Raw genomic sequence first — 23,023 nt, forward strand, 5'->3', positions numbered from 1 at the left:
ATTTTTAATAGATAAAAGTAATAGATGTCGTCAGCCCAAGGTCAACATGCTTTGTTATGCAGGATAGAAGAGGGAGGGGTGCGTGCACAGAGCCTGTGTCCATTCGTGCCCTGTCCCTGTAGCGCTCAGAAGGCCCTGAGGAAGTGGGTGCAGCGTCAGCCCTCAGGGTGGAGAGCAGGGGTGCAGTCAGGGTGCTGTTGTTTCTGGGAACACAGAGGTGTGGGGCAGAGGACATGGAGGACACAGCACACATCAGGTTCCAGTTTTATTTTTTTATTCATGTTTTGGAAGCCAGTAAAGTAAGTTAAAGGACAGTATGTGATATAGTGAAGTCCACATGCTGGACATAATCGGTGCTCTCCCTTCTGCTGACTTGTTCCGCCTGGGCGGATGCTGTGCAGCCCTTCCTGCCCTCTCTGTGGGCTCGAAGATTTTCCTAAAAATTTAAAAGGACAGAGGATGGAGCTCAGTAACAGAGGGAGAGCACCCTTGGGTTCCAAGTCTAGCACCCCAGAAAAAGAGAGGCAGGACAGTCGCATGCCTAACCCCAGTGACTCAGAGGCTGAAGCGGAACGTTCACAAGTGTGAGGCCAGGCTCAGCAACTTAGAGACTTTCTCACAAAGTTACAAAAGGTCTGCGCCCAGCTCAGTGGTGACGCACTCTGGGCTCAGTCCTGGGGAGGGACGGTGGCGTCTGGCATCTTCACACTCCAGGGTGAGGCCCCGTGGCTGTCCCACCAGCCCAGGTGACAGCAGTGTTACTTCACGCTGTGCTCTTGGTCAGCGGCCCTGTGTCCCTCCCTCCTGCTGTCCCCAGCCCTGGTGCTGTGTCCTGCGCATCCTGCTTGGAGCCGCTTGCTCTGTGCCCTCAGTCCCCAGCCATGTGCTGGTTCCTCTCTCCAGTGCTCGGAGGAGTTGTTGCTCGTGTGTTGGAAGGGTGACAGAGACCCGAGTAACAAAGTCACACCAAACTGGGCACAGAGTGAAAGAGGAGTGTCCCCTGCCTTCTTGGGGTTGCCCAGCTCTGGGTGGTGGGGGCAGCTGCTGTTGCCATATGGCCTTTCATTCCTTCAGCGTGGGTCTTGTCATGTAGTCCTCAGGGACACGTGTGAGTGCATAGATCGTGTTTTGACACGAGTGTCAACACTGTGACGTCGTTTTGCTCCTCAGTCTTAAGTGTGGCTCGTCCTTGGAGATGGTTCCGTGTGGTGCAAACTAGACGTTCTGTTTCTCTTGAGTGGCTGCTTGATACCCCATTTTGCCACACCGCCCCCAAAGAGTGTCCCAGTTTGTACTCCCACCAACCCGGTGTGCAGCACGCCGTGCTTTTTAGTCTTGTCAGTTTGCCAGATGAAATAATGTCACTGCTGTACAGATTTTGCACTTTGCTCTTTACTCACATGTATATACATGTGCATGCACGTGTGTGTGTGTGTGTGTACATATGTAAAAATAAAGCTTCCCGGGCGTGGTGTTGTGTACCTGTAAGCCCAGCAGTTTGGGAGACTGGGGCAGAAGGACCACAAGTTTGAGGCCAGCCCCCACAATTTAGGAAGACCCTATCTCAAAATACAAAATGATAGAAGGCGGGGCTAAGGATAAACCTCAGTGATGAAGCTCCCTGGGTTTGATTAAAAAGAAGAAAAAAAACCAAATTGTTAGTTTTTCAGTAACTAGGATGCTGCTTAAGTTTTATGTCCCACCCTGCCACTGCCCCACCCCGCTGACTGTCCATCCAGTAGACTTTCTGTGTGGCTTTGACTGTCACTATTAAGTGCAGTTTATGAACCAAGGGATCAATGCGTATTTAAAACAAGGGGTCTCTCTAGAACCAGCCTCTGACGTGACCCAGACCAGCCCGCCGGCCAAGCGCCTGCTTTAGGAAAGGGAAACCAGGTGGGCATCAGAACACGCAGGGGCCACGTCCAAAATGGGAAGGGGCTGGGGCTGCCCAGCAGTCGTCTCGCATGTGTGAGGCCCTGGGTTCCATCCTCGGCGCCGCATCAAAATAAAATAAAAAGGTACTGTGTGCACCTGCTGCTACAAAATACATATATACACACACACACTTTAAGAAAGGAAATGACCGTGGCCTGGCTCTCACGGCGCTCTTCTTCTGTGTGGCTATGAAATGTTGGAGTGTCCCTGTCCTCTGGCTTTCTTCCCGTGGAGCCCCGGGCTTGACCTGTCATTATCCACCAGTGACTCCAAAAGAAGTGTCTCTTCAGACGACTTCTTTGATCCGTGTTTTGTTCAGGAGGGGGGTGTTTTCATTTCTAACTGGCTGACCTTCTTGTTTCCTGAGTTGGTTTCTGACGCTGACTCCGTTGAGGTCTGAGAACATGCTCTGTATGGTGTCTGTCAAACTGTCTCGTGTCACAGTGTGGCCTCTGGGGACGGTGCTCCATTGGTGGAGGCCTGAGGAGAGTGGTGCTGTTGGATCCTGTCGAGTTGACAGTGCTCTTCAGGTCAAGTGTCTGTGTACTTGTCACCTCCTTGATGACAGGGACGCAGTGACATTTCCAAGTAAAACTCATTTTTCTAATCCCACCTTGCAGTTCGGTCATTACTTCTCTGTTTATTGTGTGGGAATGAGCCCAGGGCCCTGTGCGGGCAGGGCAAGTACTGGACCATGGAGCTGGGCCCTTCTCCTAGTTCCTGGGTGTGTTGGTGCAGCCTCCCTGGTTAGGTGCACGCGTGTTGAAGACGGAGGCCTTTTTGAAGAATCGATCCCTTCCTCATTATAAAATGCCCCTTTTTATGCCTGGTATTTTCCTAGTTCTGAAGTCTACCTCGTTTAAAATTGTAGTTACTTCTCCTTCCTTTTAATGAGCGTTCACATGGTACCTCTTCATTCCAGTCTGTGTTTTATATCTAAAATGTAAAATTTAGATATTTTACATATATAGGTGCTGCTGTAGGCAGCACCTAGTTGGGTTCCTTCTCCCCGCTGACGGTCGGTCTCAATTGGCGTGTTAGATCACTCACACTTAGTGTTATTGATGCATGTGGATCAATGTCATCCAACTCTGTTTTTGTTAATTGCCAGAAGCTTCTCACGCTGCCTTCCCTGGTTTTGAATGAGCAATTCACATGACTCCTTGGGTCCTTTTTCATTTGATGTGATTTCAGTTGATATCCTGGGTTTATCACATACATTTCTAACAAATCTGTGTTCACCTGCAAATAACAAACGATTTTCAGTAAAACAAAAAGCTGACAATGTTAACCTGTGATGCAGAGGCATTCAGTACCTCTGCACACACACCCCGAAGCCCAGCTCCGGAACAGTTCATCGTCCCTGTACCTGTTAAGCAGCCCGCCCTGTGGCCTGCGTCCTGTCTCTGGGCCTTGTCGGTTCTTGGAATCTCATATCCATGGAAGACGTGTGCCTTGCTTCTGGCCTCTTCCCCTTGTTCACCCACGTTGTGGGGCTTCTCTTTCCTGCTGTGTCACGTCGGGTTGTACCTGGGTACCTTGGCCTGCTCGTCTTTGCAGTGTACCAGGCACTTTCACACACCACCATGTCCCTTCTCTAGACGTTCTTTTTTTCCTTTTTAAAATTTATTTATTTATTCTAATTTGTTGTACGTGACAGCAGAATACATTGCAGTTCACAGTACACAAACGGTTGTAACAAAGTCCATTCACACCATTCGTGTCTTCACACATGTACCATCGTCTTTCCTACCCCTTGCCCCCTCCCTCCCTTCCCTCCCCTTTGCCCAGTCAAAGTCCCTCCCTTCCTCCCATGCCCCCTCCCTCCATTATGCGTCAGCCTCCACTTATCAGAGAACACTCGGCCTTTGGTTTTCTGGGATTGGCTTGCTCCACTCAAGTTATCTTCTCCAACTCCATCCATTTACCTGATTTTATTCTCTTTGAATGCCGAGTAATATTCCATGGTGTGTATACTCCATAGTTTCTTGGTCCATTCGTCCACTGAAGGACATCTAGGTTGGTTCCACAGTTTAGCTGTTGTGGATCGTGCTGCTGTGAAGACTGATGGGGCTGTGTCCCTGTAGTGTGCTGACTTTAAGTCTTTGGGTGTAGACCAAGGAGTGGGATAGCTGGGTCAAAGGGTGGTTCCATCATTCTTTTCTATGAAGATGTAGAAACAGGCTGTGCAGCTCGTGCAGGCTGACACAGCTGGAGTAGTGGGAGCGCAGGAGACCATTCTGCTCTCCAGCTGCAGAGCAGCAGGAGGAGGTGACCAGGGCAAGGACTGGGCAAGCTGGCCCCATCTAAAGGGGTGGGCACTGCACCCTGCTCCAGCCAGCCCGTGCCGAGGGGAGTGCATGCCCAGGTGGCCAGAGCTTCCAGTTTGTCCAGACAACAGTGAACCTGGGTTTAAGAAGCCAAAAGTCACGCAGCAGCTAGTGGCCTGGTGGCCATCTCCTGGCAGATACTCCTTAGCTCATTTCTATCATGAAGGACAGAGTGGGAGGTGTGGGGGACACGGGCAGGGTGTCCGGTCACACCCAGGTCCTTTGGGGTTAGAGCTGGGATGGGCCTTGGCTTGGCAGAATGGCCAGCTCTGTGGTAAGGTGGCGTGCGTATCCCTAAACCTCCCCACACACCGCACAAAATGATACAGTGAAAGCCACAAGACGCAGGGGCAGGCCCAGGGCAGTGGCACGACCCTCACAGTGTGTGTGTGTGTGGGGGGGGGGGGGGCCTGGTAGAGCTGCAAGCGGGTCAGTGCCCAGCTGTGACAGACGTGGCCTTGGACCCAAGGAAGCCCCGTGGAGCGCTCGTGCAGGGGGTGTGGCAAGAGCGCATCTCACAGGTGACTGAATGGGGGACAGAGGGGGACCTGAAGTCACATGGACAGTTGCAGCTGGCTGGTGTGACACACAGCCCTCCCCTGGGCTGCTGATCCCAAGATCACCGAGGTGTGTGGCCCAGTGCTGCCCGTGGGAGGCACAGTGTGCAGACCAGCACGGGAGCTGTCCCTCACTCAGTCACACTGAGAATTCGACTTTCCCTGATGTTCTGGTTCTCTGAGTGCTGAGTGGCCGAGCGGTGGCGGGCCATAGAAGTCACACAGAGAGCAGGAGGTCCCTCAGGCCTCCCCACCTGCCGCGTGCTGCTCCGTGGGAGAAAATGACAGGTGGCCTCCTGGGTCCTTCTCCCGGGGCTGCCATAGCAGGTCGCCACAGACACGCGGCCTGTGGCAGCACAACTGTGTTCTCAGTTGTGGAGGCCGGTGGCGTGAAGCGAAGGTGTCGCGGGGCCACCCCTCCTGGGCTCCCTGCTCTCTGGCGTCTGGTGGCCTTCTTACAGGGACACTAGCTGGTGGATTCAGGGCCTGCTGTGACCTCACCTGTGCTCCCTTACGTCTGCAGAGGCCTTGTTTCCCCATAAGGTCACCTGTCCTGGGAGTTGGGTGGAGCTGGCCAGGGGAGGGTGTGGTTCTGCTCCCAAAGGAGGGACGGGCCGCACCCTCCCACCTGCCGCTGCCCCAGGCCTGGCCCCAGGAGCGCACCTGCCCGTGTTGGGCCTGGTCTTTCTGTGCCTGGTGCTCAGCCTCGGGTTGGGGGGGGGGGGTTACTTTTTCCGACGGCATCTTTAGTTCTTGTTCACGTAGGTGATCTCTCAGAATGGAGGCCGCAGACGTCAGTGAGGGCAGACTGTGAGCATTTGCCTGAGCCCCAGTCTTGCGAGGCAGTGGGGGAGAAAAGGAATGTATGTGCAGCCACCAAACGCCTCTGTCTGTGCAGACCGGTCACCCTGCCTCCCAGCGCCCTGGCTTCTGCCCGCTGTTCTCTGCCACAGGCCTGGGAAGGACCTGGAGGAAGAGACCCACTCCCCACATGTGCCGGGGGCAGCGCGTCGCCTGCAGACAGCAGGGCGTGGGCACCACTGCCTTCTGCGACTCTAGTCACCTGCCACAGGACATTTGGTCACAGTGGGCCACAGACACAGTGGGGTCCCTTGAGATACCACCTAGCCCTGTGGCCCCCTTAATTCCTGTAAAGTGGTACATGCTGTGATGTCAGGACCAGAACCAAGTCACTCACGTTTCTTAGGAGTGTCCCCCTCCAGCGGTGCCTGGCTGCAGCTCAGCTCAGCCTCGTGACTTGGTCTCTTAAGGAGGAAGCAGCTCAGGGAGAGGGCATGGAGGCAGGAAGCATTGGACTCTGACATCCCAGGGTGACGTCGTGTTGGTCTAAGGAGGGGCTGTGGGGTGCCTTCCGTGGGTGGCGTCTGGGCGCCGTGTGCCAGCCTGTGCCTGTGGCCCCGGCTGAGCACTGCGGAGGGGGGTGTGTAAAGGATTTCCCCACCAAGCTCTCTTCCGGGGGTGACTTTGGCAGAAGGCCTGGCAGAGCCCTGGGTGGCGGCAGCCCAGGATTCCCCCCTCCTCTGGGGCTCTTCTCCTTGGGCCCTGGAGAGCTGGTGACCCTATGGCTGTCCCGGGCTCGCCCTCTGGTGGCGGTACCCGTCCCTGCACCCTCATTCCCGTGGTGCCCACAGCAGACTTTCTGAAGAGGGCGTGTGGGTGACAGGTGCCCCTGTTGGCCGGGCAGGTTACCTGAGGGGAGCAGGTGGCGAGGCCAGGCTCCTGCAGGCCGACTTGGAACACCTGGCATAGCCCCTCGCTGCAGCCTGTGCCGCTGCCCTGGGGAGGGCCTTTCCCTGAGGTCCCCGCCGCCGTCCCAGGGTCCTTTCTTCTGTTCTTAGTTCTCTGTGGCCTTCACCGTGGACTACTATCCTCAGAGCCCGTGGCCACGCTGTGTTCCCCTCTAGAGAGGGGTGGCTCCCGGCCCACAGCGGCTTTCTGGGGCCCGCGTACCCGTGCTGTGTACCCAGGACGGTGCCCGACGGCATCGTTGTCCCTCAGTGGACGTCTGCTAGTGGGAGGGTCTTTCCTTGGTTGGGTCATTTCAGTTGCGTCCACCAACATCACTGAGTTGTCCGTGCACACAGTTGGCGCCGCTGTGCTCAGGCTGTGAGTTTGCGCTCTGGACTCTGGAGCGCCATGTCCCGTCTGTCAGAGGTGGTGACGCAGGGCTCAGCCCACGCCCCTGCCACACCCTGGCAGTAGCAGCCCCGAGGCTCCAGTGTGGGGCGGCCCTGCTGGTCCCAGGACGGAGAGGGGCCCAGAGAGCGGCCAGTGTTGCCGAGCAGCCGTCTTGCGGGTGCAGTAAGGTGGGGACCCTGGAGGGCGTGGGCATTGGAGGCTGTGGCTCCTGAGTGGTGGGAGCCTCCAGGAATCGGGGTCGGGATTTCTCGCGAGTCGGCACCTGTGGCCCTCAGTCCACCCCGGGGTCCTGCCTTCTGTGCGTGTGTCAGGCCTCTGCTGCCCCGGTCACACGGCAGGGAGTCAGATGGGTCCCTTGGCTTACAGAGCCCAGGAAGGGATTTATTCCCAAATTTTTAGAGTTTCTGAATTAACAACATTTTTTCAAAAGAATCAGAGCTGCCCACATTTTATTATTCCTGGACCAGAATCTTTAGAGTTGTGCGCCTTGATTTTACTTGCGTACTTTATACCGATGTGGTGCTGAGGACGGAGCTCACGTGCTGAGCAGGCAGGCGCTCGGCCACCGAGCCCAGTCCTGGGCCAGGGTTGTGTTTAAGGTGACTCTGCTTACGACCAAGACGACAATAAATGCAATCGGCTTTTAATTCCAAAAACAACCCTTAAGACCTGACCCTGGTGAACAGGGAGTTCCGTGCCCGTCCACATCTGGGAAGCCACCGCCCTGCCCCGCGTGCTGCATGAGCTGCTGACACGTGGCCGGCCAGCATGCCCTCGGGGACTGCGTTTGGCAGTCACCCCTTCGGAGTGGCTCCCGCACGTGCACGGGGCTCACGGCGCTCTGTTGTCTTCCAGATCGTGACAGACCAGCAGACGGGACAGAAGATCCAGATCGTCACCGCAGTGGACGCCTCGGGATCCTCCAAGCAGCAGTTCATCCTGACCAGCCCAGATGGAGCTGGGGCCGGGAAGGTGATCCTGGCTTCCCCAGAGACGTCCAGCGCCAAGCAGCTCATCTTCACCACCGCCGACAACCTCGTCCCCGGCAGGATCCAGGTAGGCTGTCCCAGGACTCGCGTCACTGAACGGGTTCCTCACTTGTCCTCGCCTCTGTCTGGGAAGTCGGATCGGTTCCTTGGAAGGTTCCTTTGGGGACACACGCACAAGGCGGTTTGATGCTTTGGCTCAAGTTAAAAAAGTGGAAGGTCCAGAAAACAGCAGTGACCCTCAGGAGGGCTAGAAGTTGAGCCAGGGTGGCACTGAGGCCACAGAGAGGGTCGCTCTTCACGGGGCAGCCCTGAGCCCTATGTTAAAGGCCCTCCTCGGGCCCACCACCCCAGACAGCGACTTCTTGCTGCTGCTCCTGCCTTAGCAGGTCGTCCGACCTGATCCGAGAGCCTCGCTCTGTTCTCTCTCGCTCCTGTGAGCTGTGGCTCAGGGCCCCCAGTGCCTGCCTGGTCTGTCCCTGCTCTGGCCAGGCAGGGTGGGTTGGGGCAAGAAGAGTGGGCACCAAAGGGGGGCAGGGTCCTTGCTCAGCGTGAGTTGGCAGCAGTGAATGCCCAAACCCCTCACTCGGAACAGGCGCGAGGCCAGTGTCGCACAGGTGTCATCAGTCAGGGTCACAGTGTTTAATTTCTAAAATATTTTTGGTTTACTACTTCTACTTGTAGGTGTTCAATGGCATTAAATGAACTGAGCTCCCGTTGTTGTGACACCGTCCATCTCTGTCCCTTCCTTTTATCTCTTTGAACCCAGGGCTGCTTAACCTCTTAGCCACACCCCAGCCCTTTCTGTGTTTTATTGTGGGAGAGGGTCTCCGTAGTGGCTGGCCTTGAACTTAGGTTCCTCAGCCTCCGGAGTCCCTGGGACTACAGGTGTGGGCCACTGGGCCTGGCTGTCACTCTTTACCTTCCCAAACTGACGCTGTGCCCATTAGGAATTGCACACAGATGCCCAAGATGAAGAAATTTCAAGTCCCTGTTCTCTGTCCACTGGGCAGTCCCGTCTCCATGTCCCCTCCAGCCTCTGGCAGCCCCCACTCAGAGTTGGGGGACTCTAGATTCCCTAGCTCTTGTCACTTAGCGAACTCTCTTCCTTATCAAGGCTAAACAGAGTCCCTGTGTGTCCCACTGCAAGGAGCTTGTCTTCCCGTCTGTTGGTGGACACGGGCATCGGTTCCTCCCCTCGGTTATTAAAAGTAACGTGAGGATTCATGCACTTGTGGGACGGGGGCTTTGTACGGTGCAGAAACCGAGGGAAGGAAGGAATGGTTCTCTGAGCTTCAGAACATCGATGTAGGAAAAAAATCCATTTTGAGACGGCGTGTACCGCGGTTTGTAGATACAGCCCCCGTTGGTGACAGGCAGACTCTGATCCTGATTCCCAAGAGGTGACTCTACGTGGTGACTTCCGAGTGTGGTCCCCGTCATGCGTAAATCATCCAGGGTAGCTCGTTGGCCCAGCCACGGCTGCTTTGCACATTCCCAGAGTGAGGACGAGTCCGTGTTCGTCGAGGTGGATAGCACCTAGAGTCCCCTAGAAAGTCCCTTCCAGACAAGGGCAGGTTCCAGGCTCCTGTGTTCTGCCTGGGCGAGAGGCTCTTCCCTCTGACTCACACGCCCCTTCACACTCTGGGGTGGCTTCATGGGATCCGAGGAGCAGCTGGAAGAACCTAGAACACCTTAGTCTTGGAGCACTTCCTTATCTACTACTCTATCTGCACAGCGTCTCCTCTCCTGGTCCCCAGTCTCCGTGATGGTAGCCGGAGAGAAGAGTGGTCACGGAGGGCCACTGCGGAGGGTGCGGTTGAGCGGGCAGCAGGGCTGGGATTCTCCAAGTTCCCAGCTCCACGGGACTTGGCCTGGACACTGGGCTCGTGCTCACTGTTGGCTGATTCCTCCTAGATCGTCACGGATTCTGCTTCTGTGGAGCGTTTGCTGGGGAAGGCGGACGTCCAGCGGCCCCAGGTGGTGGAGTACTGTGTGGTCTGTGGCGACAAAGCCTCTGGTACGTGACCTGGGTTCTGCTGGTGCGGGTCTTGGGCCAGCAGCAAGGGCCGCCATCATGCGTGGGGCAGTGGTTACTCAGAACATTCTCTGCAAGTTTGTGGTCTCAGAAGTGGGCTGCAGTTTTCTTATTGGGGTGGTGATGTAAGTGTCTCAGATCGACAGGAAAAGTCAAAACTACTACTTACAAGGTGCAGTGGCGCACGCCTGTAATCCCGGTGGCTCGGGAGGCTGAGGCAAGAGGATCGGAGGTTCAAGGCCGGCCTCGGCAACTTAGCGATGCCCTGTCTCAATAATAAGGGCTGGGGTGCTGCTCAGTAATGAGGAGCCCCTGGGTTCAATCCTGGGAGCGGGCAGACAGGTGGCCCAGAAGGTCAGCCCTGGCCTGTGTCCTGTGGGCACAGAGGGTCAGGAGGCGGGCAGTAGTGACGGGAGGCTTGAGTTCTTGGGCAGCCTGGTTCTACTTTATTCTGTGGCAGCCAAATTCCTAGGCGCTCTGGACACCTTGTCCTGCAAAGGGGGGTGGAGCAGGCCTGTAGGAAAGCAGCCCAGGAGCATCTGCAGGACAGCAGCTGCAGATCCCCCCCGGCTGGTGACACCTCACCTGCCCTGGCAGCAGGGCCACGGTGCTGCCTCTGGTCCTGATGGCCCTTTTGTGCCCACTGTCCACACTGCTGTCGCGTTGTCTTGTAGCTCCCCAGGCCCGTCTTCCCGTGGGAGTGTCCAGCGCTCCGCCCTCCCGGCTCCCTAGCTCCCATCTTGCTGCGCAGCAAGGACGCGGGCGGGGTGAACAGAGCAGGGACAGGACCCAGGAGGGCCCTACGTGTCCGGCCTCCTCTGAGCACAGAGAGCCTCTGCACAGGCCATGGGGGCCCTTGTCTCCAGGTCCTAGAGTCACGGAGACGTGGGGGGTGGCTGAAGGACATGCATGGCGAGGTGGAGCCGTGAGCAGAGGTGACCGGCACAGCTGCTCTTCAGGAGCAGAACCACAGGCTGGGACGTGGCGCGTGGCACAGCCCTGGCCTCCCTGGTGCAGGGCCCCGGGCTCGTCCTTGGGGCTGGGGTGGAAGCACTGGAGGCTGCGCAGCTGCACGTGTGGGAAAAGGTCCCCGCCGAGCGCGCGGCCAGCGGGATCCTCTGTGGCCACCGTAAATGATGGTCCTGTAAATGTGCCCTCCCTAGCCACGTCCCTGAACTTGGGTCACCGAAACCAGGCAGACCCAAGGCATCCACGGGACAAATGAGGTGACGTTGTCATAGGCTGGAGACGCTGAAAAGAAAGTGCCGACTAAGTGTGTTTCCCAGGACTGAGCCTGGAGGGGACCGAGTACCTGACGCAAGTGACCCCGAGGCCACCTTCCGATAGGGTCAGGGGAGCCTGGGCAGCTTTGTGTGACGTGCTGCGGGCATCGGGAGGTCAGGCTCTGAGGGCCTTGCCCAGGCAGGACGAGTGCCCTGGGTCCCCTGGGGGAGCTGAGGACAGAGGGGCTGTGGCTGCAGGTGGGTCAGGGGCCTCTGCTTCCTGGTGTCTGCCACTTGGACCACTCAACTGTCAGTCCCCACAGGGGCTCTCCCTCCTCCTCTGAAGTTGGCGTGGGGCCCGTGGAGACGCTGAAATGGTGGCGCTGACTACGCGCCTTCCCTGACCTTGGGCTGGGCAGTGGCCACGCTGCTTCCCAGGGCCTTCAAGGCCCTGCAGGTGACCAAGGGCGGCAGTGAGACCCCGGCCCTGAAGCAGCTCATGCCATCCTGTGTCCAGCACAGGACGGAGCCGGTGGCCGAGCCACCCAGGTCTGTAGGCGGGGGACAGGCGCGCAGTGCCCAGTGGAGTTCCGGCAGCGCGGCAGGTCCCTGGTGTGCCCGGAACAGCTGCCTGCCATCCATGCCCTGTGCGTGCTGCGGCTGCTGGGAAGACCGCGGGGGCTCCTGGGAGGGATGCGCCTGGTCTCCTGCTCAGGGCCCCCTGTCCCAGGCCCTGGTGGACGCCCTCTGCAGCCCAGGCCAGGGCCAAACCCGCTGTCGTGTCCTTGCAGGCCGTCACTATGGGGCCGTCAGCTGCGAGGGCTGCAAGGGTTTCTTCAAGAGGAGCGTGAGGAAGAGCCTGACCTACAGCTGCCGCAGCAGCCAGGACTGCGTCATCAACAAGCACCACCGCAACCGCTGCCAGTTCTGCCGCCTCAAGAAGTGCCTGGAGATGGGCATGAAGATGGAATGTGAGCGGGCGCCGGGAGGGCAGGGCGGGCGGGGCACACGGCACACGGGCTTTCACCAGAAACCCCCGCTCGCGGGTCAGCAGGTGACTCAGAGCCAGCTCCACTGGACCTGGTCAGTCCCCGTGGCGCCCCTGAGCCCAGAGGAGTCAGGAGCAAGACGGTGCCGCGGGGCCAGCGCCAGCTGTGGAACAAACTGCCACGTGGCCTCGGGTAGCCCCAGGGTCCCCTCTGAGAGCCAGAAGCCTGCGGCTTGCTGATGCAGCCCCCTGCTGTTCCCATAGCCCTAGGCCAGGCCTCCCGCCCAGCTGTGGCGCATTAGGGCAGCCGGGGCAGGGCGCAAGCCCCCCACTCTGCTCCTGGGGCTAGAAGTGGGGGTTAGGAATTCCAGGAACCAGGTTCAGGCAGTGAAACCAGGACGACCGGGGCCTAAAGCAGGCAGCAGAGAGACCCAGGGACGTGGTGTCTGGCTCTGGGACCTCCCTTCCCATCAGGGGAACGGGGACAGCAGGTGCAGGTGACACTCGACCTGGCCCGCGTGGTCCTGGGGGCAGCAGCACTTTTCAGTGTAGCCGTTGCTGTTTCTACAGGGGAAATGGCAGACGTCACTTGGGACAAGTAGGAAAGTGTTTTCCAGAAAGTCGGAATCGCCAGCCGAGGTTCTGTAGAGTGGGGTTTCCATTTTGCCCGTGACGGGGTCCTTCCCCACGGCGGACGGCACCACCCCATTGCCAAGGGACCTTCCTTCCGCAGCAGCAGGTGCCATCCCTCAGGACGATGGCAGAATCATTTTTTACCATCTCGGCTATAACTGAATTCAGGATCCAGCTGAAACCCAAACAAAAATAAAAATATCAAGAAAGCAAAATTAAAGAGGAAGGAAAAGGAAAAGGTCCAGCTGGACTGTCTGGTTAGCAGGACGTCTGCACCCTAGTCTCTGGGCTTCAGGTCTTTTTACCTTGGTTTGCTTGTGGCCCGTGTCCCTGTTCTCTTACTCGAGAGCTGAAGGACAAGTGACACTGGGATGGGAAATGGGCACCCACCAAGCAGCAGGCTCGGGCTGTTCAGCCTGGACCTGGAGGCTGGCATGGTTCCGTCCCCCTGCCCAGGGCTGCTTGAAGATGGGCACTTCTCGTCCTTGGGAAGAGCCAGGTCACTAGCAGCAACACGTGCTGCTCCTAGACCCCCAGCTGCAGGGCCAGGGAGGCGCCCAGGTTACCCATGTTCTGTTGCCTCGGCCCCCGTCCTCTGGAGCTGTGTGCGTGCCTCTGACGTGACAGGGCATCGTGGGGCCTCGCTGCCTCCTCTGCTTGGGCGGGGGAGTCCACTGTGGAGACTGAGCTCCTCGCCCCTGCAGCGGGGGGTTCCTGAGGGAGCCCCGGGGCGTGCCGTGTGGTGACGTGGCGTGCTGTGCTTTAAGCTGTGCAGAGCGAGCGGAAGCCCTTCGACGTGCAGCGGGAGAAACCAAGCAATTGTGCCGCTTCCACAGAGAAAATCTATATCCGGAAAGACCTGCGAAGTCCCCTGATAGCCACCCCCACGTTTGTGGCAGATAAAGATGGAACCAGGTCAGTGCCCTGTTCTCCAAGGGCGGCCCAGGTGGGCAGCTGGGCACGTCGTATTCCATTCCCACGGCCACGGCTTGCTCACCCCCAGAACAGCCCTGGGGATGTCTGGCTCAGGGCTCCGGGTGTCCTGCAGTGTAGGCCTCACTCACTCAGGACGACAGGTGTTGGGAACCTGGGACTTGGACTTTGGCTGTATAAACGGGAGTTGAGGTCCCAGACGGTGCCACAGGTCATTTGTACCTTCTTTTGAATGCACCTTATTGACCTGGTTTTAAGGGTCAGAGAGGAGGAGAATGGGACCCAGGACGTAGCGCAGAGAGGGCAGGAGGGACCCCGGTGACTGCGCACAGCTTGGTGCGCAGTGTGGGCGCCTCCGTGTCCACGTTTCCGCCGAAAGGAGGCTGTCACCTGGGCGCTGGGTCTCGGCGTGCAGGAGGGCAGGGAGTCTGCCGACATGCTGGAAGCTACCCTGGGTTTCTTTGTCTTAAATAGACAGACGGGCCTTCTCGATCCAGGGATGCTCGTCAACATCCAGCAGCCGCTGATACGCGAGGACGGCACGGTGCTCCTGGCCACGGATTCCAAGGTGACGTTCTCACCCCCTGTCCTCTGTGCTGGCAGCGGGCTGTCTCCCTGTGCCCCACTCCTCCTTGGCCCTCAGAGGCCTTGCTGGTGGCTTCTAGAACTCCTTCAGGGCTGTGGTAAGACCACGGTGGCGTTCAGGCTGCAGTCTTTTCTCCACTAAGTCAGACATAGTCCAGCACCAGCTTCCTGAGGGGACAGCCGCTGGGCCTGCCAAGGTTTCTGCAGGACCCGTGAGTTCTGGCAGTCGCTCTGTAGGAGGAGGTCCAGCCGGGAGGATCCAGTGGGGACACAGGTGTCCGCCACTCCAGGAGCTGGACAGCTGGCTCTTCCTGTGCCGATGACCAGAGCGTGGGGCTGGGTCCAGGCAGGGGGCCATCGCGTCCTTCCTGGTGTGAGCCCAGTCATAAGAAAGTAGCAGTAAGGCACACGTTAGAGGGGTGACTTGGGGCCACTTGGGAGTGTTGACATTGTTGCCACCCTTGGCTCCTTCACGTGACACCCAGAAACTTGGGGCACGTCCTCTTTTGGGAAGAGAAGGCAAACTTGAGAGCCCCTGGCTGGCCAGGGTACAGCCTGTCCCCTCTGGTCCTCAGGCTGGGTTTTGAGCCCCCTGACCGGGAGCCGTGGCTGTGTGCTTGATGGGAGCTGATGGGCCACCGCTGTCCCCCAGCATGTGTTCTGGAGAGTGGCTGTCACTGCAGAGCAAAGGCCAGGAACACCAGCCGGAACATGGGGCTCTAGGCCACCAGGGGTTCCCAGCAGTGTCTGCCCACTCCTCAGTGTCCTTCAGGGCCGCCTGCCCGGGGCTGGTGGGCACCTGGAGCAAGTGAGCCTCACGGGGCCCTCAGCACACGGCAAGCTCAGGGGGGTGACAGGGGACTGTTGTCGATACCTGGAAAGGCTCGCGGTGTGGATGTGGTTAAGAGACGGAGCTTCAGGGTCCGCTCGCGCCCTGCCCCGTTTCCTCCTGGTGACATGGAACAGCAGGACACCCCCCCCCCCAGTTTTTTGTAAGGAGACAGAGCGCCCCAGCAGCTGCTCTCAGAAGGGTCCGTTTTTACATTGAAATCGTGATGCATTTAACATCGTCCACGGAGCCGCTGAGGGCCCAGAGCGGGGCAGGGGGCTGAGGCCCAAGGACGTATCGAGACCCTGTCTCGAACACAGAAGGGCTGGGACTGCTGGGTCCAAACCCCGGTACCCAAGACCATCTACTTCAGATAACAACGGTCCTCCCAACTGGGACTGATGTGACAACCAGGACACTGAGTACAAAGCATGTGTGTCACTTTGTGTCCCCCAGCTCTTGCTGACACCTCACTTTCCACTAGCACACTCCGCTGTCCCCCGGCTCTGCTGGGACTTATCACCTGCAGTCAGAATGTTGCTGTGGATCCTAGTGTTTCCTTTTGAAGTGGAGACACAGGTGGCTGTGTAGATGTGTCCTGGCTGTGGCTCTGGCTTCCCTTTTAACTGGAGGGTGTTCGCGGGCCGGACGGTCAAGGGGACTCGCCACCAGTACCACCGACTTCAGATGGTCTCCCAGAAGGGACTGCCAACGTCCCTCCCCCATCCAGGGCCTCTACAGGTGCCCCTCCCAGCTGGCTGCTGTCCTTCAGCACAGTGTCATCTGGGGTGCAGCCTGTCCCAGAGATCGAGTCCTCATTGTCGTAGTGGGAGAGGGTCAAAAGCTGGGCGTGGTCGTCCACGTTGTGCCCTGCCGTCCTCCACGGGACGTGAGATCCCTTTAGACTGAACTGCCCTGGTCCCCACAGTCCCACCAGCAGTGTCCGTGGGCGTGACTTTCCCACATCTGTGTCAGCATGTCACAATCTTTTGGGGTCACAGCCCTCTGTATCTTGACACGTGCTCACGGGCCGTCTGTCTGGAGAGATGCCCTGGGTCGCCTGGAACTGTTGGGCTCCAAGAGGTCCCCTCTGTCCTGGGGCTACCCTGTGCCTGTGTGTGCCCTGCAGCCTTCACTCCACGGGGTCTGGTGTGGGTTCTCTGGTTTTTCCTGCTCTGTCGACGAAGCACCCCAGTGTGGATGGGTGACGGCCAGCGGGTCTGTTTTTCCTCAGTGTCTCACTGTCGTGTCACCTGGGGACTTGTGTGACCACTATCATAACCAAGATTCAGAAAGCTAATCTGTCACCATAAGGATGCCCTGGTGCCACCATTTGTTCACAAGATCAAATTTTGAGTCCCGAGTCGGCGTCACCTCCACGGCGGCCCGAGTCCTGTGCCTATGCGCTCGTGTTTAATGTCACGTTTTTCCCTCAATAGGCTGAGACGAGCCAGGGAGCTCTGGGCACCCTGGCGAACGTGGTGACCTCCCTGGCCAACCTGAGCGAGTCCCTGAACAATGGCGACACTTCAGAGATCCAGCCGGAGGACCAGTCTGCCAGCGAGATCACGCGGTACGTGGCCACGGGGGAGGACGTACAGTCGCGGTGCTGGGAGGGCCGTGGTGGCCTTTGGCATCCATCCTGCCTTCAGTCGAGGGCTGTGGCGTGGTCACGGTGACACTGCAGGTCTGTGCTCTCAGGTTTCCAACTGTGAGACTATTGTCCCCTTTATTCTGTGACATGGATCAAAATTGCGTGACCCGGGAGGCAGGAGGGGACGTGGCAGCGGCCTGATGTTGATCCTGCCGAGTGCCCCAAACAGCAGCAGCTCGTTCCTTCCACCTCTGGGGCTGGGGAGCGGGAGCTGACGGGGGTCGCTGGCCTGGCCCCGGGTGGCACTGACTGGCTGCTCAGCACTGGCCTGTGCCCTGGTGTCGGCCAGCCAGGTGACGGGGGCTCGGCCCTGGTGTTCCAGTCTAAGGACAAAGTGAAGGTCAGGGCCAGGAGGGTGCTGTCCAGTCGGGTAGAATCCTCGTCCACTGCTGGCTGTGGGTGGCCGTGGACAAGCCACTGGCATTAGATCTGTAACCAGGAGAACATTCCCGCCTTGGGAGGGTGACCGTGGAACACGGAAGTCACACTGGAAATCACAGCCCACTGCTGGACGCTGGCGCTGTTCTGGACCTCCTTGTCCCTGCTGTCGCTGTGGCCCGCCTCTGCAGGGGGACAGCACCTCTTCGAGGCCTTGCTGTGCTGGACAGTGACTCAGCAGAGCCGTGTCCCTGGGAGCCACGGGTTCACGACCTGCTTGGTTTCCGCCCACAGGGCGTTTGACACCTTAGCTAAAGCACTTAACACGGCGGACGGCGCCTCGCCCCCCGGCCTGGCGGACGGCGTGGACACCAGCGGAGGGGGCGGCATCCACGTCATCAGCAGAGACCAGTCGACGCCCATCATCGAGGTCGAGGGCCCCCTCCTTTCAGACACACACGTCACCTTTAAGGTGAGTGTCTGTGGCCCGGCCACAGGTGGCTCTGAAATCATCTGGGAGCTGGTCCCGTCCCCACCCCTGTGGTGTGGCAGAGGGGCTTGAGCAGATCTCGTGTCCAGAGCAGTCCTCCCTGTCTTGCTCGCAGTGCCACTCGATCGTGCAGGGGCGTGGCCTGTCTTTGCCAAGGTGAGCAGTCCCCAAGGGTGGGGGCTGGCTGCTCCGCCCCTGCTCCCTGCAGAGCCTGGCTGTGGGCACCTCCATGCAGTGGAGCCCTTGGGGTCAGAGTCGGCGGGTGGCAGCCACTGCCCTTAAGACACAGAGGTAGATGGTAGCTGTCCCTGTGGCTGTGAGTGCCCAGGTCGCCCCATGCCCCCTGGAGGGCCTCCCAGAACCCCTGAAGTGCCTGTAGAGAGGCCTCAGAAGAGGTCTCGGTCCCCTGCTGCCGGGTGCCCTGAGGCAGGTCAGCACGTTGGCCCGCCTTTCTGGTGGATGTGTCACCACCTAGCACCAGGGTCACCTGCACCATGCCTGTCGGTCATGGAGCTGGCCCTGGGGCCCCGGTTCCATTGGGCCTGAACCTGTGGCCCAGTGAGTGCAGCAGACAGTCGCTGTGCTGGGGCAGTGATGGAGCAGTGCCCTGTCCCAGGGGCGAGCTGAGACGTCCCCTGGGCCTCCGGACTGTGTCCCCAGGACCCTGCTTCACTAAGCGGAAAAACCTGGGGGCCTGGGCCACCCTGCTGCAGACACACGGGCTCTTCTGACTCAGGGGCCCCAGCCGCCACCACTGGCGGGACACGACGGGGACCTGCTGCCAGGCCACTATCCCTTGCTCACCTCTCCGTCCTCTGTTGCAGCTGACCATGCCCAGCCCGATGCCCGAGTACCTCAACGTGCACTACATCTGCGAGTCCGCCTCCCGCCTGCTCTTCCTCTCCATGCACTGGGCCCGCTCCATCCCCGCCTTCCAGGCCCTCGGGTGAGTGGCCCTTTTCCACGCACCCTGATCCGTGGACTGGGAGCGTCACCGGCAGCCACCCTGCAGCAGGCCCCAGATGTCCACAAGCCAAAGGCATGGCACCAGGAGCTGTGGTCAGGCCCTTGAGACCATGCGACTGCCTGTGTCCCCACACGGGCATTTGTTCCTGAAGTGGCAGGGACCGGGTTCCCTGGGAGAGATTTTTAAAACATGGGGTTAAAAAGTGACGTCCCTGCTGCCACGGACGTGGACTCTCCTCAGAGGGCTACACAATGTCACCCCCTTACAGCAGTGTCCCTTGGGTTTCACATACTCATCAGGATCCGAGCTCAGGGGGCGACTGATGACAGGAGGTTTGTACTGAGCCCAGGGGACGCTCGGCGCAGGGGCCTTTCTGAGGCAAATGCAGGCACAGCCTCTGTGGGGACGGCAGTGCCCCTGGCCACAGATTTTTTTTTTCCTTTTTGGGGGTGCTGGGCACTGAGCCCAGGGCCTTGTGTGTGAGAGGCAAGCACTCGGCCACCTGAGCTCTGTCCCCCAGCCCACGGCCTCAGAAACCTTGAGGCAGAAGAGGGGGCGACCCAGCCCCACTGGGCTGCAGCCTCAGAGCACCAAGACGGCTGCTGTGAGGGCTGACTGTGCCCCTCCCGTGGGCAGGAGTTTCCAGAACAGGGCTGCAGGTGGCCCAGCTGGTCCCCTGCTACAGGCCCAGCCCTAGCAGGTCCCCTCCCACCTGCAGGTGGGTGCTCGGCTCCTGTCTTGATCCACGGGGTCACTCGTGACCTTGGCTATGGGTGTCGAGTCACAGGTCCCGTCTTCCTAGGACAGCGCCAGGCCAGGCCAGCTGAGGGTCCAGCAGACTTGGGGAAGGAGGCTTCGGCCTCCCTCCTGAGGGCTGTGGCATAGCAGTGGGCGGGCACCGTCATGTGCGCCTGTGACCTAAGCCACTTGGGCAGTGGAGTCAGGAGAACCACAAGTTTGAGGCCAGCCTCAGCCACCGAGGCCCTTTCTCAGAATAACAAACAGAAAGGGCTGGGGACGGAGCCCAGGGGCGAGCAGCCTCGTCCTCAGCCCAACAGCAGAAGGGCAGCTCCCTGCTGGAGGGGCGTGTTAAGTGCTGTGCTCGGTACTGGGCAGCGGCCTGGCTCCCGTGCAGCCCGTGGGCATGTCCTGGTGGAGGCCCCGGGTGGTGCCAGGTGCGGTGCCGCCGCCCGCTGAGCCGCCCTCCGCCCCCAGGCAGGACTGCAACACGAGCCTGGTGCGGGCCTGCTGGAACGAGCTCTTCACCCTGGGCCTGGCCCAGTGCGCCCAGGTCATGAGCCTCTCCACCATCCTGGCCGCCATCGTCAACCACCTGCAGAACAGCATCCAGGAAGGTAGGGCCTGGGGACGCAGGGAGGAGGGTGACCTGGCCTACGGCACAGCCTCTCGTCCCGCCACACCATGGGGTGGGCAGTGGCACTTGACTTCAAAGTAGTGGGACCCTACTAGTCAGAGCGTCTGGAACGGCCTTTTTGGGTAAAGAGTGATCGCCATTGTGAAGTCCACGACCTCTTTGGCATTTAGTGATCTTACAATCCCATCGTCCCTGGGTTGTCGTCCTTCCATGTGACATTCTCCAGGCCTGTCCTCAGGACTGTGGCCTGTGTGGAAAGTGAGGCCCTGGTGAGGCCACAGCTGGCCTCCAATGAAACAAGTGCAAGAGGGACACATCCCCGCCCCTAGTCTCCTCACTGTCATTGCTGGACACAGCCAGGTTCTCCCCAGGCCATGTGCCCAGAGCACGGCGAGGACCAGCCTGTGGAAGGGGAGGATCCAGGGCTCCATGTGAGCGCTGACACCCTCTCCGTAAAGCGAGGCTCCTCCTGGGGCGTCCCAGGTGTGAGTCCTGGGATGCGAGCCACCTGGCAGCAGACCTGTTTTCTTTTTCAAATAAACCAAGTAGAACCACGACACCTGCTGCAGAGCGCTGTAGGGTCACACCGCTGTAGGGTCACACTGTCCCGATGGCTGTCCATGTCCCGTTGAGGACTCGGCACATGCTCCTTGGGACCCTGACCCCGACAGGCCTTGGGCAGAGTTGTGGCACCATAAGTCAGGGAGCTGCCTCCCGGGTGGGCCCCAGCGTGGGGCCTTGCTTCTGAGGCCGGGTGATGGCGCAGTGGAGCGTGGCTGCCCGCAGTCACTTCCCCCGTGCTGAGCGGAGCCCCCTGCCGTCCTCGCGGTGGCCGTCCCCTCAGGGCCTGTGGTCTGCTTGCAGACAAGCTGTCGGGCGAGCGCATCAAGCAGGTCATGGAGCACATCTGGAAGCTGCAGGAGTTCTGCAACGGCATGGCGCGGCTCGAGGTGGACGGCTATGAGTACGCATACCTTAAAGCTATAGTTCTCTTTAGCCCCGGTAAGATATGCGCTGGGGACCCGGGACGCCTTCCCCGTGCCCACTGATATTTCTGACCCTGATCGTGTTGTCGGCGCTGTAGCCTGCCCTGCCACTCTGTATGTCACGTGGTGTCCCCCGACAGCCACTTGACTGGCTCCTGCAAATGCGGACATTCTGTTAGTCCTGGGCTTTTACAGCTCCTGAGAAACGGGCCACCGTGTCTGGGGACATTAGGGTACAGATGACAGCTGTTCAATACCTAATTAGATCCCTGGCCACATGGACGCCCGGCCGGCCTCAGCAGGTGCTCCCCGCACTCTTTCTGATCACCTGGGCTCGGTGCCAGCCAACCCTGCCCTGTACCTGGGCAGGCTCCCCGTGGCTCTGCCCCGTCCCCAAGACACCTCGGGAGCCTGTCTCCGAGTACCCAGAGGACGCTCTCCCTTGGCAGTTCCCGCACCTGGCTCTGTGGTGGCAGCCAGGTGTCCACAACCGACTCAGCTGGGCTCGTGCCCAGGGGGAAGGGGGGTGCCCCTTTGGAGCCCAGCTCCTTCTTGGGAACCTTGGCAGAAACCAGTGGCAAAGCTAGCATTCTAGCGACGTCCCAACGGGATTGAGATTCCGAGTTTGGGACGTCACCTTGGGGAAGCTTCATAGAAATTCAACTCAGTTGGCCAAGGTGGGCACACCTGTGTCGACTGCTGTCAGGAGACCGCGGGCTCGGGACCAGCCTGGGCAACTCCGTCCCTGTCTGGGAATCTAGAGATCATTTGTGAAAGGGCTGGGGTGGGGCGCAGCTTGGCCGTGGGGCACCTGCCCGGCTGGTTCCCCCTTGCCGCCCCCTCCATGCACACATGGTGACCACGGTGGCGTCTGCAGGGGAAGCCTTCACAGGGCAGAGGGGAACGTGGGGGTCCTTTTGCTTTCAGATCACCCAGGTCTGACGGGCACGAGCCAGATCGAGAAGTTCCAGGAGAAGGCGCAGATGGAGCTGCAGGACTACGTGCAGAAGACCTACGCCGAGGACACCTACCGGTGAGCCCTGCCCCCTGTCCTGTTCAGTGGAGGCGGCAGGATCGCGGGGGCCACAGCTGGCCGCTGGGTGGCCTCAGAGTGCTTGTCCCTCTCCTGGGGCTGGTGCGGCAAGGCCCCGTCTGCCCACTGGAAAGCGCTGCCTCTGGTCCTGGGCAGCAGCTGTGTGTGACCCTAGGGGAGAGCAGGGAGCGCACAGGTCATGCCTCCAGACACGGTGGCTGCAAGGGGTCCCGGTGTTGGGGGCTGGTCCAGGCTCCCTGGCTCTGCCAAAGACCGGCCCCCGCACTGCTCTGACTCATGGGGCTAGGGAATGGCTGCCCCCTTTCACTCCAACCATTTTCTACTTTTTATTCCGTTCTGACCTCACAAGGAGTCACAGTCCAGACAGATGAAGCCTTTCCCTAGGCTTGTGTCCCCTGTCCAGAGCCGCCCAAGTCCTGCAGTTGTACCTGCTGCTGTCCTGAGCCTCAGGGGCACCCGGCCCTCCTGGCCGACTGCAGTGCCAAAGCCAGGACCGTCCCGCAGCCCAGCTGCAGCTTCTGTAGCACCACTGTTGACCACAGTCTCTGAAGCCCTTGTCCTAAGCCCAGAGTCCCTTCAGCCTGTGCAGCAGATTCTCGCCACGCACTCCCCACAGACCCCCGGGGCCAGCCTGGGGTCCCAGGCTGAGATGGCCCCCTGCTGACATCCTGTGCCCGGCAGCCTGTGTCGGTGTCCCTCCCACCCTGTGCGCCCTGCAGGATCAGAGCAGGGAGTCCATTGTAGCCGGCTGGAGGTGCTGGTGCTTGAATGCTCTGAATGTAGTTTTTTTAGAACATTCTAGAAAGTGGAAAGGGAACAAACTACTTCATTAAGAAGGCATCACCTGGAGCTGTCCTACCTTTAACCTTCTGTGTTCACTTCCAGAAACTTGCTTTACGTTACTGGGAATCAAAGCCCC

At 59.4% G+C, this 23,023-nt stretch overlaps 1 protein-coding gene and 1 long non-coding RNA gene across 9 annotated transcripts in view; one reads left to right on the forward strand and one right to left on the reverse strand.

The window, feature by feature from the left end:
• Nr2c2 (nuclear receptor subfamily 2 group C member 2) overlaps nt 1-23,023 on the forward strand; it is a 66,092-nt gene that overhangs the window by 38,614 nt on the left and 4,455 nt on the right. For 6 of the 8 annotated variants that reach the window (XM_078033415.1, XM_078033417.1, XM_078033414.1 and 3 more), the window contains 11 exons: nt 7,841-8,041; nt 9,889-9,991; nt 12,024-12,203; nt 13,621-13,768; nt 14,261-14,354; nt 16,640-16,773; nt 17,527-17,704; nt 18,547-18,668; nt 19,905-20,044; nt 20,929-21,028; nt 21,978-22,083. In XM_078033415.1, the coding sequence (XP_077889541.1) occupies nt 7,841-8,041; nt 9,889-9,991; nt 12,024-12,203; nt 13,621-13,768; nt 14,261-14,354; nt 16,640-16,773; nt 17,527-17,704; nt 18,547-18,668; nt 19,905-20,044; nt 20,929-21,028; nt 21,978-22,083 (1,506 nt within the window). Of the gene's footprint in view, nt 1-7,840; nt 8,042-9,888; nt 9,992-12,023; nt 12,204-13,620; nt 13,769-14,260; nt 14,355-16,639; nt 16,774-17,526; nt 17,705-18,546; nt 18,669-19,904; nt 20,045-20,928; nt 21,067-21,977; nt 22,084-23,023 lie in introns of all 8 variants that reach the window. The other 2 variants (XM_078033416.1, XM_078033420.1) reach the window with 1 other exon arrangement.
• On the reverse strand, nt 1,171-6,015 carry LOC144371166 (uncharacterized). Its single transcript, XR_013431302.1, has 2 exons — nt 3,308-6,015; nt 1,171-3,180 (listed from the first exon to the last, which is right to left on the reverse strand). It is a non-coding gene; the product is annotated as an uncharacterized LOC144371166 (long non-coding RNA).

This window comes from Ictidomys tridecemlineatus, chromosome 16 (genome assembly GCF_052094955.1).
Source record: "Ictidomys tridecemlineatus isolate mIctTri1 chromosome 16, mIctTri1.hap1, whole genome shotgun sequence".
NCBI classification, from domain to species: domain Eukaryota; kingdom Metazoa; phylum Chordata; class Mammalia; order Rodentia; family Sciuridae; genus Ictidomys; species Ictidomys tridecemlineatus.